The sequence below is a fragment of the Spermophilus citellus genome (assembly GCF_964194105.1).
Source record: "Spermophilus citellus genome assembly, chromosome: 17".
NCBI classification, from domain to species: domain Eukaryota; kingdom Metazoa; phylum Chordata; class Mammalia; order Rodentia; family Sciuridae; genus Spermophilus; species Spermophilus citellus.
In genome coordinates, this window is record NC_138199.1 from 50,528,999 (window position 1) to 50,544,724 (window position 15,726).

The 15,726-nt window shown below is 47.0% G+C and overlaps 2 protein-coding genes across 2 annotated transcripts; both read left to right on the plus strand.

Annotated features, from left to right (window-relative positions):
- Positions 1–1,047: 1,047 nt before the first annotated feature.
- HOXB2 (homeobox B2) lies at positions 1,048–3,682 on the plus strand. Its single transcript, XM_081270641.1, has 2 exons — positions 1,048–1,999; positions 2,710–3,682. The coding sequence occupies exons 1-2, from the start codon at positions 1,615–1,617 to the stop codon at positions 3,381–3,383; spliced, it is 1,059 nt and encodes a 352-aa protein (XP_081126767.1). The 5' UTR covers positions 1,048–1,614; the 3' UTR covers positions 3,384–3,682.
- A 10,415-nt stretch (positions 3,683–14,097) lies between these two features.
- Positions 14,098–15,518, plus strand: HOXB1 (homeobox B1). The gene is made up of 2 exons (XM_081270650.1): positions 14,098–14,692; positions 15,140–15,518. Exons 1-2 carry the CDS (start codon positions 14,113–14,115, stop codon positions 15,466–15,468), a joined length of 909 nt encoding a protein of 302 aa, XP_081126776.1. The 5' UTR covers positions 14,098–14,112; the 3' UTR covers positions 15,469–15,518.
- Positions 15,519–15,726: the final 208 nt, after the last annotated feature.

Consider the following 15,726-nt stretch of genomic DNA (forward strand, 5'->3'; position numbering starts at 1 on the left):
TCAGCGCCTTCCCTCTGTCCCCATTTCCCATCTGTTTCTTGGCTCTCCCAGAATCACCTTTCTCTATTGCCACCCCCTCCCCTCAGGCCTTTTTAAGGGATGTGGAATTTCGGCTGTTCCCTCTGCTTTCCCAAAGAGACAAATTCTTTGATGCAATCGGAGGGAGCTGTCAGGGGGCTAAGATTGATCGCCTCATCTCCTCTTGGTCCCTCTGACCCACTCATTTAAAAATCTTCCCCCAGATCGACTTTTCATTTTCTGCTTTGAGGCCTAGTTTCCCACCAACTGCTTGTGGCTCTACATCTTGTACCTCCTTCCTCTAGTAAATTGTAGCATTCTCTAAAGTTCAGACTATCTTGGTCCCCTCAAAATAAATAAATAAATAAATAAACAAACAAACAAATAAATAAATAAAGTTCCACTCCAGAGGCCAGAATCATCTCAGTGGTCATATTTCCACTCCCTCCATCTTCAAGAATTCCATCTTTCTTGCCTAGATTTTTTTTTCTTATGCTAGCACAATGGCAAAAGTGGAAAGGAAAGTATTTTTGTCCCACTAGGGACTGCTACCCCTCCCCCCCCCATAGGCAATGACCTGAATTTTGAGAGTTATATGATTGGTTCTTGTTCATGCCCCTAGATATGGATACAGAAAAGGCTTGGGGTTAAGTGGGCATATATGCACCTTCAACCCTCCTGTTGCAGGAATGAAGGACTTATAATAGATAAGTATAAATCCCCAAGAGGAAGGCAATGGACATAAGGAGTTGTGCTGTAAACACTGGGCAGAGACGGGAACCCAAGCCCTACAGTTATGGAGGCCAGTGGGCAAAAATGCTGTGGAGGTACCTGAACATTTCCCAAGATTTAACAGTTGCTTTAGGGGTTGGGATGGGAGTGGTGGTGATGATGATTATAAATCTCTTCTGTTTCTTAATCACACCTCAACACTGTCCTTTCCTAAATGGAGGAAACATCTTTCTATTCCTTCTTCTTCCCATTAGAGATACTCTCTCATCTCTCTCTCTCTCTCTCTCTCTCTCTCTCTCTCTCTGTGTGTGTGTGTGTGTGTGTAAGATAGTGCTTGCTATGTAATAAAAAAGTATTAATTTACTTCATTAAAATCTTTAGAAAGGAGGAAAATTTCTCCTTCTGATTTGATCTGTTCCTGCAACCTTACAAGGGTGGAAGGAGGAAAGGTCCCTCTAGATTTTCTGGAGAAAGGGAGTCATTGGGGGAGACACAGGTTTAGGAATGGGGGACTCATGGTGTCCAGGTCGTGGTCCTCTGGAGTTTTTGAATCAATTAAAGCAAATAATGCTCTGTTTTCCACCAGGCCCAGCCGAGCGATTGGCCAAGGCCGGTCCCGTGACCACAAATTCCCTGCAATTTCGTCGGAGTCCTGGGTTTAATAGAGAGAGTCCCCATACGCTTGTATTTATCAGCAATATACAATTATAAAGGCCCAAATTTTAAAAAAGGAAAGAGAGCGAAATCTCCCCCTCCCCAAATCGTTCCATCGCACAAACCTGGGGGGGGCAGGAGGGGGGGTCCCTTCCGATCCTCCCTCCTGACGCCCCCCCCAGCAGGCCCCCTCCCCCACCATTGAAAGCCATGAATTTTGAATTTGAGAGGGAGATTGGGTTTATAAACAGCCAGCCATCGCTCGCCGAGTGTCTGACTTCCTTCCCCGCTGTCTTGGAGACATTTCAAACTTCATCAATCAAGGAGTCGACATTAATTCCTCCTCCTCCTCCTTTAGAGCAAATCTTCCCCAGCCTCCAGCCCGGCGCCTCCACCCTTCAGAGACCCGGGAGCCAAAAGCAAGCCGAAGATGGGCCTGCTCTGCTGCCACCGCCGCCGCTCCCCACCGCCCCCCCAGCCCCCGAGTTCCCCTGGATGAAAGAGAAGAAATCCGCCAAGAAACCCAGCCAATCCGCCGCGTCTCCTTCCCCGGCTGCCTCCTCCATCCCGGCCTCGGGGGTCGGATCGCCTGCAGGTCGGTAAGCGTGTTGGGGGTGGGGTAGGGTGTAGCTAGAAGACAGAGGGAGAAAGAGTAGCGGGGGAGGCAAAAAAAAAAAAAAAAAGCAGCAAGCCTGTTGGGGTTCCCTTGCTCGGTCAATTCTCGGGATGGGGAAGCAGAATGTCCCGCCGAGGCTCAGGCCTGGCCGCTGCCAGATTATTTTTTCCTACAGTAGATTTGGAAACTGGTTGGTGAAGAGTCCTCCCCGCCCCCCAACCCTATGGTAGAAGAAAAGGATTCGATTGAGGAATCTGTGTAGAGGAATGAGTGTTGTTGGGAATGAATCTGGGGCAGGAAAAGATGCGATCCTCCTCCCTCTCCCAACCCGAGGAGGGCAAATTTGAGAGCTAGAAAGGAAAAGAGGTGAAGAACAATCTGTGAAAGCTCTCCCGGGATTGAGTTTGAAAGTTCATTGGGAAGGGGTATCTGAGATTCTGGGAGAGAAAAGGAACCGCTCCCCGCCCTCTCTGTGGCCCTCGGCCGGCTCTGAATGCTTTGCCCTAACCCTGGCCAGGTCTGCCATCGAGGGAGGGAGCGGAAAGAACCGAAGAGTTTTGCTGGGGGTGGGGGTGGGAAAGGGAGGCTCCTGATATTGTTTTTGGAGGATGGGGTAGTCTTGATCTCTGCTGAAGTGAAGTTGGGATGAAGACAGGACCCGCTGTGACGCCCAGCCTGCTTTTCAATAGATGGCCATGGACTGCCCGACGCGGGCGGCGGCGGGGCGCGCAGGCTGCGCACCGCCTACACCAACACGCAGCTGCTGGAGCTGGAGAAGGAATTTCATTTTAACAAGTACCTGTGCCGGCCTCGTCGGGTGGAGATCGCGGCCTTGCTGGACCTCACCGAAAGGCAGGTCAAAGTCTGGTTCCAGAACCGGCGCATGAAACACAAGAGGCAGACGCAGCACCGAGAACAGCCCGACGGGGAGCCAGCCTGCCCCGGTGTCCTAGAGGAAATTGGAGACCCAGCTGAGGAACCAGCGGCCAGCCCGGGAGGCCCCTCTGTTTCTCGCGTGGTGCGGGAAGCCTGCCTTTATCCCGCCGAAGTCGCGCCGGGTCCCCCAGGCCCTGAGCCTTTGGCAGCTCACTTGGAGGGTGCGGGTGCTCAGAGCCCTGACTGCGCCCTGCGCAGAGCCGGCGGCCTGGAGCCGGAGTCATTGCCAGAAGACGCTTTTCCGGAGCGGCAAGATTCGCCTTTCCTGCCCGAGCTCAACTTCTTTGCCGCCGACTCTTGCCTCCAGCTGTCCGGAGGCCTTTCCCCCAGTCTACAGGGCTCGCTCGACAGCCCAGTCCCCTTTTCCGAGGAAGAGTTGGACTTCTTCACGAGCACGCTTTGTGCCATCGACCTGCAGTTTCCCTAACCCGTTTCATCCCCCGACCCTTTCCACCCCCCGTCCTCCACTGCGTCTGTTGGGAAAATCGAGTTTCCTCCACCCCAATTGCATTTACTTATGTGTTTTGCTAAAATTCAGGTATTATTGAATTAGTGTTTAATCTACTTCCTTTTTTGTTTCTCTTTTTAAAATCACACAGAAAAACTCCGTTTGTTAGACTATTTCCAACGAAATCTCAGGAATAATTAAACTGGGGGGGGGTTTCTTAAAAGGAATTAGAGGGACCTATTTTCCTCTTTTTTTTACGTTTTAGACTGTAGTTTATTTATTAAAATTCTTTAATAATAGGAAAAGGGGAAAGTATTTATTGTACATTATTTTCATAGATTAAATAAAATGTCTTTATAATATGAAAACGAGTGTTTGTGTTGGGACCCAGCCCTTTCCCGGTCCCCAGGGCCCCTTCTCACTTATCCAGGACCCATATGAGGTTGATCTGGTTCAGTGGCCCAAGCCGTGGCAAAGACCAGGGGCTGGCAAAGTCCGGGTGGTACAAAGGTACCGTTTGTTGGCCATTTCTTGACCCACGGCTTCAGGATGAGTGGGGATTTCCTCGATGCTTGGTCACATTGTCTCCAAACCGACAAGGTCTTGCACCAGGTTCCCAGTGACTCTGCTTAGAAATAAAGGTGGACGGTGGAAAGAGAGGGTGTGCTGTGAGCAGAAGAGGATGCAAGGAGAGGAAGCCTCAGGGACAGGCCTCGGGAAAGCAGAGTTTTTGCTTAATTTGGAGGGGGTCCAAGGGCTTCCCAGACTTCCGTGCCCTAAGCCGGTGGAGGGGCTTTTTTAGGAACTTCAGAAGCCTGGGGACTCGAGGCCTGGGATGTGGAGCCAGACTTCCTAGGGCCTGTCAGTGGCCACCGAGTGGAGAAGGGTTTTCTTGAAAAGCTGGGCCCGTTGTCCAGAAATGGTAACAACTGGCCTCCAAGTGGACAAGAAAAGAGGCCGGATGAGAAATGTGGCGCGGCCAAATACCGATGTTCCTAGGTCTGTGCTGTCAACCCGGGGTCCTGGGAATGGGGGAGCATCCCAGGAGCTGCGGGGCAACAGGACCAGGCAATCAGAAGGCGTTCAGGGAAGGAAGGAATAACGAGGAGCGTGGGAGGGAGATGGGAATGCAAGGAAGATGCTCAAAATGGCGCTGGGGCCAGGCAGCCGGGAGGGCGAGGGAAGAGATTGTGGCGGCCATGACAGCCGCTGCTGGACGCGCTGCTGGGCAGGTCCAGTCCCGGTCCGCCCCCACCTTCTCCCTGCGGGTTGTTCAAGATCAGAGGGAAGAAAAGAGAGCCTGGGAGCTGGATTTTTTTTTAATGGGCCCAATGGATGCTGAGGACCCGAGATGGAAGGAGAATCCGCGCGGGGTGTGGGAAGGGGGATGGCAAGTGGGGGTCTTGGGGCCTGGCTCGGCCTCGCCAAGTATGACTTTTTATCATGCGCTGTGGGATTTGAAGCCCGGCCAGAGCTTTCTCCAAATGCAGACCCACCTGTCTTGGCCAACAACTTCATTTGCCTTCTCAACACCAGTTCCTACACCCCCACCCCCAACCCCCACCCCGCGCCCTTCCTGGCTCCTGGTATAGCTGGTAAGCTCGCTGCAAGGATCGATCTCCCCCCATCTGCTTCCTGGTTTATTCTCGAGAACATAGAGATTTAAAGGACCCTGGAAAGCCATTCATCGTCCTTCGGTTTATTTAATATTTCTCCGGCTCAGAAACAGACACCGCGGGGCTACCTCCCTGGCAGATGCTGCAGTTCTTTGAAAGCAGTTTATTTCCTGGGCCTCTTAGACTTTCCCCTGCACCAGCAGGATGGGGACTTAGAGTACCAGGCACCAAGAGGCAGCAACTGTCAGAATAAGCCAAGAGCCAGCATAGGTGGTGACATATAGGACTAGGCAGGCCCAACGAGTATTTCTTTAACTGGCCCCTCAGTGCAGGAAGTACACATATTTTATTCAGCTGGAATTTAATCCCTTAAACTGTCTTAATATAGAATTCATCTCGTGCATTACATAATCTTATGTCATGTTAAATTGCAGTTATTTCTTTCATAAATAAATTAATATAGAACAATTAGATGTGTTATTGTAATAATATCGTGTATCTTATTAGTTTATTTTCCCTCATAAAATATATAGGTATGAAATAAATTCAATATATTAAAGTAATAATACACAGCTTATTGGCTTGTGTGTTTATTTTCCCCATAAATAAGTGAATATACAATATATTAAAACCACACTATACATCTCATTGGGCTGTGTGTTTATTTCTCCATAAAATATGCCCACAGGCAGTGTTTAACATCTTAAAAATCACAGCACATAAGCTGTCTCTACACCAGCAAAATGAAAGAGACATTTCAACTGGAGCTTTGATTTCTATGGACAGCCAAACTAGATAATTTGGTCTAATTAAAAATGCTCTTGCAGCTATAGCAGGTTGTTACAAAGATCAAGAATACCAGAAAGATCTCACTAATTAACCTCCTTCCAGCTTTCTTTGGTCAAAAGGAGAGCACACTTTATCAATGCCAAAAAATGCAGGAGCTGCTGTGCTGGAAAGAAACCCCATCCAGGGATCATGGTCTATGCTACTCAGGGGGCTCTGAGGTTCCCATGCTCTAGAGACTGGCTGCTCCATAGGCCAGCAGCATAAGCATTACCTCTGAGATAGTTAGAAATGCAGACCTACTAAATCAGAATCTTTAAATTATCAGGTCCCTAAGTGATTTATAGGCATATTAAAGTTTGAGAAGAAATGCTAGACCACAGTATCACTTTGCTTCTTGCCTTCTTCCATGCTTAAGAATTTTTAATCTATTTTATGTGGCTACTACCTTCCAATCCTTTAAATCCAAACCAGGAGCCCAAAGGGCAGGGAATCTCAGCTGCTGCCTGCATCAGTCCTGATTCCTCCTGCCAAATGACTGGAGAGCCAAGAGACTCCAGCCAAAGGCTCTATATGTTTAGATTTATGCATTCCCACTTTCCTGGGGGTGAGAAGAAATAGGGAGATTCAGTATTTCCCTTGGCTAATTATTAGAGAGGAGTTGGGATTCTTTTTACAGGAAACAGATAAGGTTTTCTATTTCTGTTCTTTATTTCTTTTTTAAAATATTTTAAAATTGTAGATAAACATAATGCTTTATTTTGTTTATTTAGTTTGTTTAGTTTTATGTAGTGCTGGGGATTGAACCCAGGACCTCACACATGCTAGGCAAGTGCTCTACCACTGAGCTACAACCCCAGCCCCTGTTTCTCTTCTTTTACAAACTCACCATCTCTGGTGATACCATCAAAGAATAAAGAGGCAATGTATTTCCAGAAGGAAATGACTCCCATCTTCAATCTCCCCACCCAAGCTAATGTCAAATCCAAGGGAATTCTTGCCAAATGTGGGATTCATAAAGAGATGGGACTTGAGATGTTTGTGTTCCAGATGGTTTACTTTTTGCTGTTTTCTCTCTGGGGTCATCCTTTTTTAGCTACAGCTTTAACAGTTGGCTATGGAGAAGGAAGGGAAAGAGGAGTAGTTCCTAGGTGGAGCAGTACACCTGCCCATGGCAGCAGGTTACAGGACAGTGCCAGGCAGCTATACCCACTTCTCCCATCCATCCATATTGGCGCAGGACATCTCCTGAGTCAGGACAAAATTATAAGTGGTCTGCAGCATAGGCAGTTTATGAATTGACTGTGGTTGGACTGGGAAGGTTTCAGTAGAGACAAGAAAGCTGCTGGTCAATCTGCCCTACTGTTGGTGAATCATTCATATAAGAAGAATGGTTCATTAATATTATGGTAAAAGAAAGGACCATTAGCTCAAATAATGACTTGCAATTGTGATAACCTGGAGTCATTTTTTAAAGCGTTAATTTATGCCTGGTCAAGTCCCTTCCCCTCTCTGGACCTCAGTTTCTCTATCTGTGATGGAAATTGAAGAATTAAATATTTCCAATGTATTCTGCATTGATATATGCTCAGAGTATATTTGTTAGTTTTCACAATCAGTCCATTAAATATTTATAATGCTTGGAGTTATAGGCTCTTAAGTGACTCTTGGTGTTTGATAATAACCTACCTCCTACTTTCCTGATTGGGACCATTTTAACAGATTTTAATTTGTATATTTATATCCCAAATCATGCCCCCAATCATTAAAAGAGTAGAGAGATAAATCTTTTCAACATGCATGTCATTGGGTGCAGTGTGATGTGTCAGGAATTCAATAAATATGAGTATACAGAAGTATTGTAGCCAAGTCTCTCTCTGGCTTTCATCCTCTGCCACCTTCCTCAATGTAAGGCTATACTTACTCTTGTTTAAAAGAGAGGAGGCCATTTTGAATAAAAGGAGTCACCAAACTTCTTATTTGACATGGTGTAGTAGATTTTATTTGGTTACTAGGCATCAGGAGCATAGTCACAAATTCTGTTTTTCCCTGAATTCCTAATTCAGCCCTACTGACTTCTCCTAACCACTTTTCCTTTAGGTCACTGACAAGAACTGGCCCCACTGCATAATTCCTTGCTTTCAGTTAAGGGCATGTCCTCACTGTGCAGAAGGTGGCTTCTAGGGTGTCTCTATGTCTCCTTTGTTTGCTGTGGCTGCTGTAGTCCAGATCCTACATTGACTTCTCCAGCCAAGCTCTGCTTTCCTGCCCATATACTCTTTCCACTCTCAGTGCTAAGAAAGGTAGTTAATGCTTAAAGGAAAACTAACAAATTACTCTCCTCAGTGGAAGGAGTCCCCTTAAAACCTTCTGATAGAGGTTGGGGGGTATAGCTCAGTGATAGAGCTCCTGCCTATCTGTAGCATGTTAGAGGCCCTGGGCAAAACAACAACAACTACTAGTACAACAACACCTTCCCTAACCCCCAACTACCACAGAAAAGTCACAGTATGGACAATCATTCATATCCAAATTCAGCTTGACCAGTGTTTGATAAGGTTTCCAAAGTGGATATTTTGGTCCAAACTATCACATTTGGATAAACCTGGGTAAGTGGAAAATTATTTCAAATCTTCATGTCACTCTAATCTTTTCTTTTAGATCCCAATCAGGGTAGTGAATGTAGCTCAAAGTGGTACAGCACTTGCCTAGCATGTGTGAGGGAGGCTCTGAGTTCAATCCTCAGCACTGGGAAAAAAAATCCAATCATTATTTAATAATGCCTCCAATCATTTATTCAGATCTTAGAAGTCAGGTTCAACCCTTTCCCCCTCTGGAACAGACATCTAAGCCTCAGGAAAAAGAGACAACTTCTTCCCTAGCCAACTTTACCCAAACATTAGGAAAATAAGGAAAGTTATTTCTAATATATTCAACTGTAAACCTTTCTGGTATAGTTTTATTAATTTGGGTATCTTTATAGGCATTAAATATTAGGCTTAAGTTTTCAAAAAAATTCTTCAGCTTAGAAGAAAATTCTTTGCCCAAATAAGCCAATCCACTCCATCCTCAATGAAATTTGCATATGATAAAGTACATGTTGTATAGTATATGGCGATATGTTGCATAAAAGAATAGCAATATATACTATTCTCCTATTGCATATTACCATATTTTAATACACTAGTTATATTAAAAAACAGAAGACTGACTCACACTATTTTGGAATGTGCATATAATGTTAGTATCATACATCTATAGAGTTTTCTATGGTTTATATTTTCTTGTTTGCTTTAATTCTACTAACAATGCAGGAAAGTAAGTAGTATTAAATCCATTCTTCTTCTAGGGGGCTAAGACTCAGAGAAGTCAAGAAATTTGTTTAGGGCTGGAGTTGTGGCTCAGAGGTAGAGTGCTCGCCTAGCATGCGTGAGGCACAAAGTTCGATCTTCAGCACCACATACAAATTTAAAAAAATAATAAAGATATTGTGTCCACCTATAACTAAAATATATATATATTTTAAAAGTAAGCTTGTTTATCATTGAGGGCATAGATCAGTGGAAGAACATTTGCCTAGTTTATGTGAGCTTCCCTGGGTTCAGTCAGAGAGTCAGGGTGGAGGAAGAGGGAGAGAGAGAAAAGAGAAGGAAAGGGAAGGAAGGAAATTTTCGAGGGTCATAATGTTAAGAAATGGCCAAAACAAGGACTTGAACCCAAGTATTCTGTCCACAAACCTAGCAGTCATGTCATTACAATATGCACTGTCCATATTCTGAGATCCTAAACCAGATCCATGACAGTTCAATTATCTGATGTGAAAAGAAACAATAGTGAATTCAGATCCCATTTTCTCCCCAACAGCAACAATAAGCCATCTCTTGGGAAAAATTGTAACCCTGGATATCCTTCTAGTTTTGAAATTCCAACTTTTGATCTTGGGTTTGGCCTCCCCAAATTAAAACTAGGGAGAGCAGATAGAGAACCTTGAGGCCTAATGAAAGAACTGTTAGATTGTTCCTGCCAACTTCCCAACCTAAGAGCTGCCTCCACAGAAAGGACCAAAAAGGTGTAAACTTCTTCCTCCACTCCCTCTGTACTGAGGATTGAATCCAGGGGGGTTTTACCACTGAACTACATCCTCAGGTCCCCAGTTGTTTTTTTGTTTTTTATTTTGAGACTGGTTCTCCAGGCTGGCCTTGAACTTTCAGTCCTCCTGCCTCATTCACCTGGAAGAGTAGCTGGCAAAGTCTGGGTGCAAACTTCTAACATATCCCTATTTTGATCAGAATGGTTTCCTCTGTCTGTATTTTTAGCATAAGGACCAATAATTCCCTAAGATAATTTCAGTTCTAAATATGCCTATGTTGGGCTGGGATTGTGACTCAGCGTGGAGCGCTCGCCTAACACAGGCAGGACCTGGGTTCGATCCTCAGCACTACATAAAAATAAAGGCATTGTGTTGTGTCCATCTACACCTAAAAAATAAATATTAAAAATAAATAAATAGGGCTGGGGATGTGGCTCAAGCGGTAGCGCGCTCAACTGGCATGCGTGCGGCCTGAGTTCGATCCTCAGCACCACATACCAACAAAGATGTTGTGTCCGCCGAGAACTAAAAAATAAATATTAAAAATTCTCTCTCTCTCTCTCTCTCTCTCTCTCTCTCTCCCCCCCCACTCTCTCTTTAAAAAAAAAATTTAAAAAAATTAAATAAATAAATGAGCCTATGTTCTCTATGTATATGTGTAAACGTATCATATAAACAAGGAAATCAACTTTAGGAGACTTGGGGACCTGATCTGTTTGGTTCTCACAGTTTTTTTTGGGGGGGGGAGGCAGAAGGGATTGAACCCAGGACCTCATTCATGCTAGGCAGGTACTCTACCACCTGAGCTATATCCTCAGTCCTCTCAGTTCCTTGAGATGGGGCTGGGAAAGCCAATAGAGATTTTGGAAAGTTTTAATACCTGCAATAAGAAGGAAGGTGGTGAGACTCAGGGATAAATTGGAGGGCATAGTAAATTTGGAGAACGGAGACCAAAATAATCACTGCCACTGACAGTATAATTTGAGGTACTTTTATTTTCTTTCTCCCCTCCCTCCCTTCCTTTCTTCCTTCCATCCCCCTTTCTTCCTTTCTCTTTTCATTCTTTAGTACTAGGGATCAAATTCAGGGCCTCATGCTAGGTGGATGCTGTCCACAGAACTATGCCCCAGTCCCCCTCTTTTCTTCCTGTTAATAATGACAGATTGTTAGTGACTTCAGCTGCTATAGGAGGAGTGCATTTCCTCAACTCCCAGACAGATTTGCATAGTTTTATCAAACAGATTTGGAATTTATTTTTTCCTTTAGACTCAAATTGGTCCCTTAATTAGGAGGGCAAGGGATGGGGTGAGAAGGTTCTCCCTGGGATGAAGGAAAGATGGAGAGGGAAGTCTCATCTCTCAGAAACAGGGCAACCAGGTCAGATATAGGCCTGGCTCAGATTTGGGGTTAGAAGATAAACCCTAGTTCCCTACACCTGAGGTCTCAGGAGAGAGAGAGAAAGACTGGGTGCTATATCACAATCCTGTATTTCCAGAGATTCCAGAGGCACAGGCAGAAGGATTCCAAGTTTGAGGGCAGCCTCAACAATTTAGTGAGGCCTTGAGCAATTTAGTGAGTCTGGGACCCTGTCTCAAAATTAGAAAACAAGAAATAAAAAGGATATAGCTCGGTCGTAAAAATTCGTCTGGGTTCTATCACCAGTATTTACAAAAAATAATTAAGTAAGTGAATAAATAAATAAATAAGAAAACTTCAGAATTAACTACAAACTTTCTCCCAGAGAGGTGGAATAGAAAGAAATCTGCTTGCTCCTATCTCAGTAATCCTTTTCTCTTCAATTCTTCTGTACACCACTCTCCCCATCTCAATTCTTTCTTTTGTCTGCCCTCATCCCTTTGACACGTGAACATTCTCTCACCCTCCCCCACTGCATCTCTCTTAAAGAAGTTATGAGCGGGTTCCCTGCCCACAACTTGTCTGTGTCTGAGGAAGAACACCTGTGAAGTGGGAAGGGGGACTGGAGTTCTGTGAAGTGTTTGAGCTCCTTCCTAGTTGGGGGCTAAGGGAGCTCACAGTGTGACTCTGGAGATACCTAGTAGAAAGCAGGAGGGGCAACTATAGGGACAGTGTAAGGACAAGAAGGAGGAATGGGAGCCAGAAGATGGAGACACAGAGAGAGACAATTTTGGAGTCCTTGTGGTGGAATGAGTGCATACCTGCCCTTTAGGGAGTGGGGAAACCTGAGACATTTTGAAGGTCCTCTGTGGGCCTGTACCACCTGCTTCCCCTTCCTCTCCTGAGTTCACTTGTTTACAGAGATTCCTCCCTGAACTCTTGCCCTCCTGGACTTGCCCTAGCTCTGGCCCCAGGACTCTGGTCAGGCAGACACCCTGACAGGTTACAAATGAGCGTGGGTGTTGGATTGCTCTAAGCTCTTGTTCACAGAGTCTGGAGGAGGAGGAGGAGAATCAACGTGTGTCTACTTAAGAGCTCTTCTAGTTTCATCCAGGGTCTGAGAGAGCAAGCAAGACACTTCCTGTTGTTTTTCCGACAACCCTAATGCAACAGACATACTGAGCAGAAAGAGGTGAGGCTCCCTTCCTTACACTCAGAATTGAGAGTCCCAGCTGGGCACAGTGGCTTGCCTGTAATCCCAACAACCCAGGAGACTGAAGAAAGAGGATCATGAGTTTGAGGCCAGCCTTAGCAATTTAGCAAGGCCCTAATCAACTTAGTGAGATCCTGTTTCAAAATAAAAATTAAAAGGGCTGGAGATTTAGCTCAAGGATAGAGTGCCCCTGGGTTCAATCTCTGTTATTAAAAAAAGAAGAAGAAGAAGAAGAAGAAGAAGAAGAAGAAGAAGAAGAAGAAGAAGAAGAAGAAGAAGAAGAAGAAGAAGTCAAAGTAGTCTCAGGGCCTCTGCACTGATTTTCTCATTCTCTGAGGAAACTTCCTTTATGTATTCTAGAACATTCATGGAAATTTGAGTAATCTTCAACACTTAATTGGTATTGAATTTATAGATTTGTGGCTAGGGATTTTTTTTTTTAAAGGACATGGAGGGTGGTGAAGGAGAGAAGGGGTAGGAGGGAACCAGAGTTCAGGGCCTCCACTAGTTTTTAAACATTTTGGAAAGAAAATAAAAATCCCCCTCCTTTTCACCCTCCTGTAAACATCACCTAGCTCTGCTCATTCTGGTTCTCTGGAGAGATATAGGAAGTTATTTAAGTCTGAGTGAGTGAGCCAGCTACAGCTATGGATGGCTAGAGAGAGGATAAATACATCTAGCAAGATGAGTTGATGGATAGGTAGGGAACGAATATAAATATGGAGAGAGATGGACGAACAGAGAGATGGATTGAGACAGAGAGAATATAAAGAGAGGCTGAGGGAGAGAAATGGATGCGTGAATGAGGAGAGAGCGTTTATGCAGAGAGATGGAGAGAGGAATGGGGCGTTTTTCATCCTCCTCCCCACATTTCTATAGCCCTGGCTTGCTCCCTTGAAATGCCATTTTCCCACCCCTCGCTTAATGAATTCTTTCTCTGGATTCTAGACCCTGCCTCACACCCTTAGGTGTTTTTCCGCCCCACCCCACCCCCTCTTCACAGTCATCCATTTGGCCCAAGATAACATACCTCACCCCACTGTCCTAGTCCATCACCCCAAGACAAATTAGGAGAAACAAAACCAGAGTGGGAATTCTGGGCAAAGTAAAGAAGCTAGGTTCTCCACCTCCAGGTCTACAGCCTTGGGGGGAGGCTTCTTTTAGGGGTGGGAAGATCGAGGGGCAGCTGGGTTGAATTTGTCCAAATCTAATAACCCAGAGCCTATTGAAGGCCTTGGGGGTTGGGAGGGGAGAAAAGTCTTGAATATTCTTCAAACTTCCCCCCCCCCCACTCCCTCTGGTCCCTTCTTTCCAAAAGTCTTTGAAGAAAGATGTTTTTGACGCTTCCATGTCGCTCTCAGATGGATGGGCTGCCGGTGATTGAAGTGTCTTTGTCATGCTAATGCTTGGGGGCTGATGGATGGGCGCTGGGGCTGCCAAACTCTGGCCCTCTTTGCCCATTGGCCTGGGAGAGATCACATGTGCCCCCCTACCCCCACTCCCTACCCCTTTCCTAGGGGAGCTCTGGCCCAGGCGATCTGGCCCAGGCCATGGATGCAAGCCTCATCGCTGTGACATACTGCGGAAAGGTTGTAGGGCAAGAGGGTGTCTCCCCGAAAAGGGCCGACCCTCCTGCGGCCTCCACGCATGGACTATAATAGGATGAACTCCTTCCTAGAGTACCCACTCTGTAACCGGGGACCCAACGCCTACAGCGCCCACAACGCCCTAACCTCCTTTCCCCACAGTTCGGCTCCTGCCATTGACAGCTACGCAGGCGAGGGCCGCTATGGTGGGGGGCTGCCCAGCCCTGTGCTGCAGCAGAACTCGGGCTATCCCGCTCAGCAACCGCCTTCAGCGCTGGGGGTGCCCTTTCCCAGCTCTGCGCCCTCAGGGTATGCCCCGGCCTCCTGCAGTCCCAGCTATGGGCCTTCTCAATATTACCCTTTGGGTCAATCGGAAGGAGATGGAGGCTATTTTCATCCATCCAACTACGCTGCCCAGCTAGGGGGCTTGCCCGACGGCTACGGAGCGGGTGGATCCGGCCCTGGGCCATACCCTCCACCACAGCCCCCTTATGGGAACGAGCAGACCTCGAGCTTTGCACCGGCCTACGCTGATCTCCTCTCCGAGGACAAGGAATCATCATCTTGCGCGTCAGAACCCAGTACCCCCACGGCCCGGACCTTCGACTGGATGAAGGTTAAGAGGAACCCACCCAAGACAGGTAGGGCTCAGACGTGGTCACCCCCCTCTCCCAGGCCCCAGGCAGCTTAGTTGTCCCTGCACTGAGGTGTCTTGTTCCTAAGATGGGTTATTTTCTCTCAGCCGTTCTGGTAGAGGCAGGTAAGCGTTCTCCCGCCAGATCAGGTGAGATCTTTCCATCTAGCAAGTGCAGGGCCACCCCCAAGAGTAGGTCTCCATACACATCCCACTTGCGGATCTGTTCGCCCAGAATGGGGGCCCAGGACCCGCTGCGTTGGGCTGGGGGTGGAAGTATGGGAAAGGTTGCTCCGCGTTTGAAGATCACCACCGGGCTTCCTGGTGATCCGTAGGGACTTTGAGAACTAGGGACAGAATGCTGACTGAGGGTGCACAGCTACATTAGGAGGAGCGGAGGGGAGGGAGAGAGGTGAGAGAACTGACGTGGCCTTTCTTCCCGCCCCGCCCCTAGCGAAGGTGTCGGAGCTGGGACTGGGCGCGACCGGTGGCCTCCGCACCAACTTCACCACGCGGCAGCTGACTGAGCTGGAGAAGGAGTTCCATTTCAACAAGTACCTGAGCCGGGCCCGGAGGGTGGAAATCGCTGCCACCCTGGAGCTCAATGAAACGCAAGTCAAGATTTGGTTCCAGAACCGGCGCATGAAGCAGAAGAAGCGCGAACGAGAGGGAAGCCGAGTGCCGCCAGCTCCTCCAGGTTGCCCCAAGGAGGCAGCGGGAGATGCCTCGGACCAGTCGACAGGCACCTCCCCGGAAGCCTCGCCCAGCTCCATCACCTCCTGAACTGAACTTTTCAACCCGAGCGGCTTCCAGCACTGTAGAGTCCTAGTCCAGTCCTCCTCTGTCCTTCCCCAACTTCACCGCCCTGGTGATCCTTGCCAAGACTGGGACACCAGTTTAGATGGGGACGGGGACTGGGGGAAGATTTTTTTCTCAGATCTGGGAAGAGAGTAGATTGATGGCTTGGGGATCCTACAGGACTGGGGGCCTGAGAAATACCCAACCTGTCAAAGGTGGAGGGACTGGATTGGCTTTTCCCTG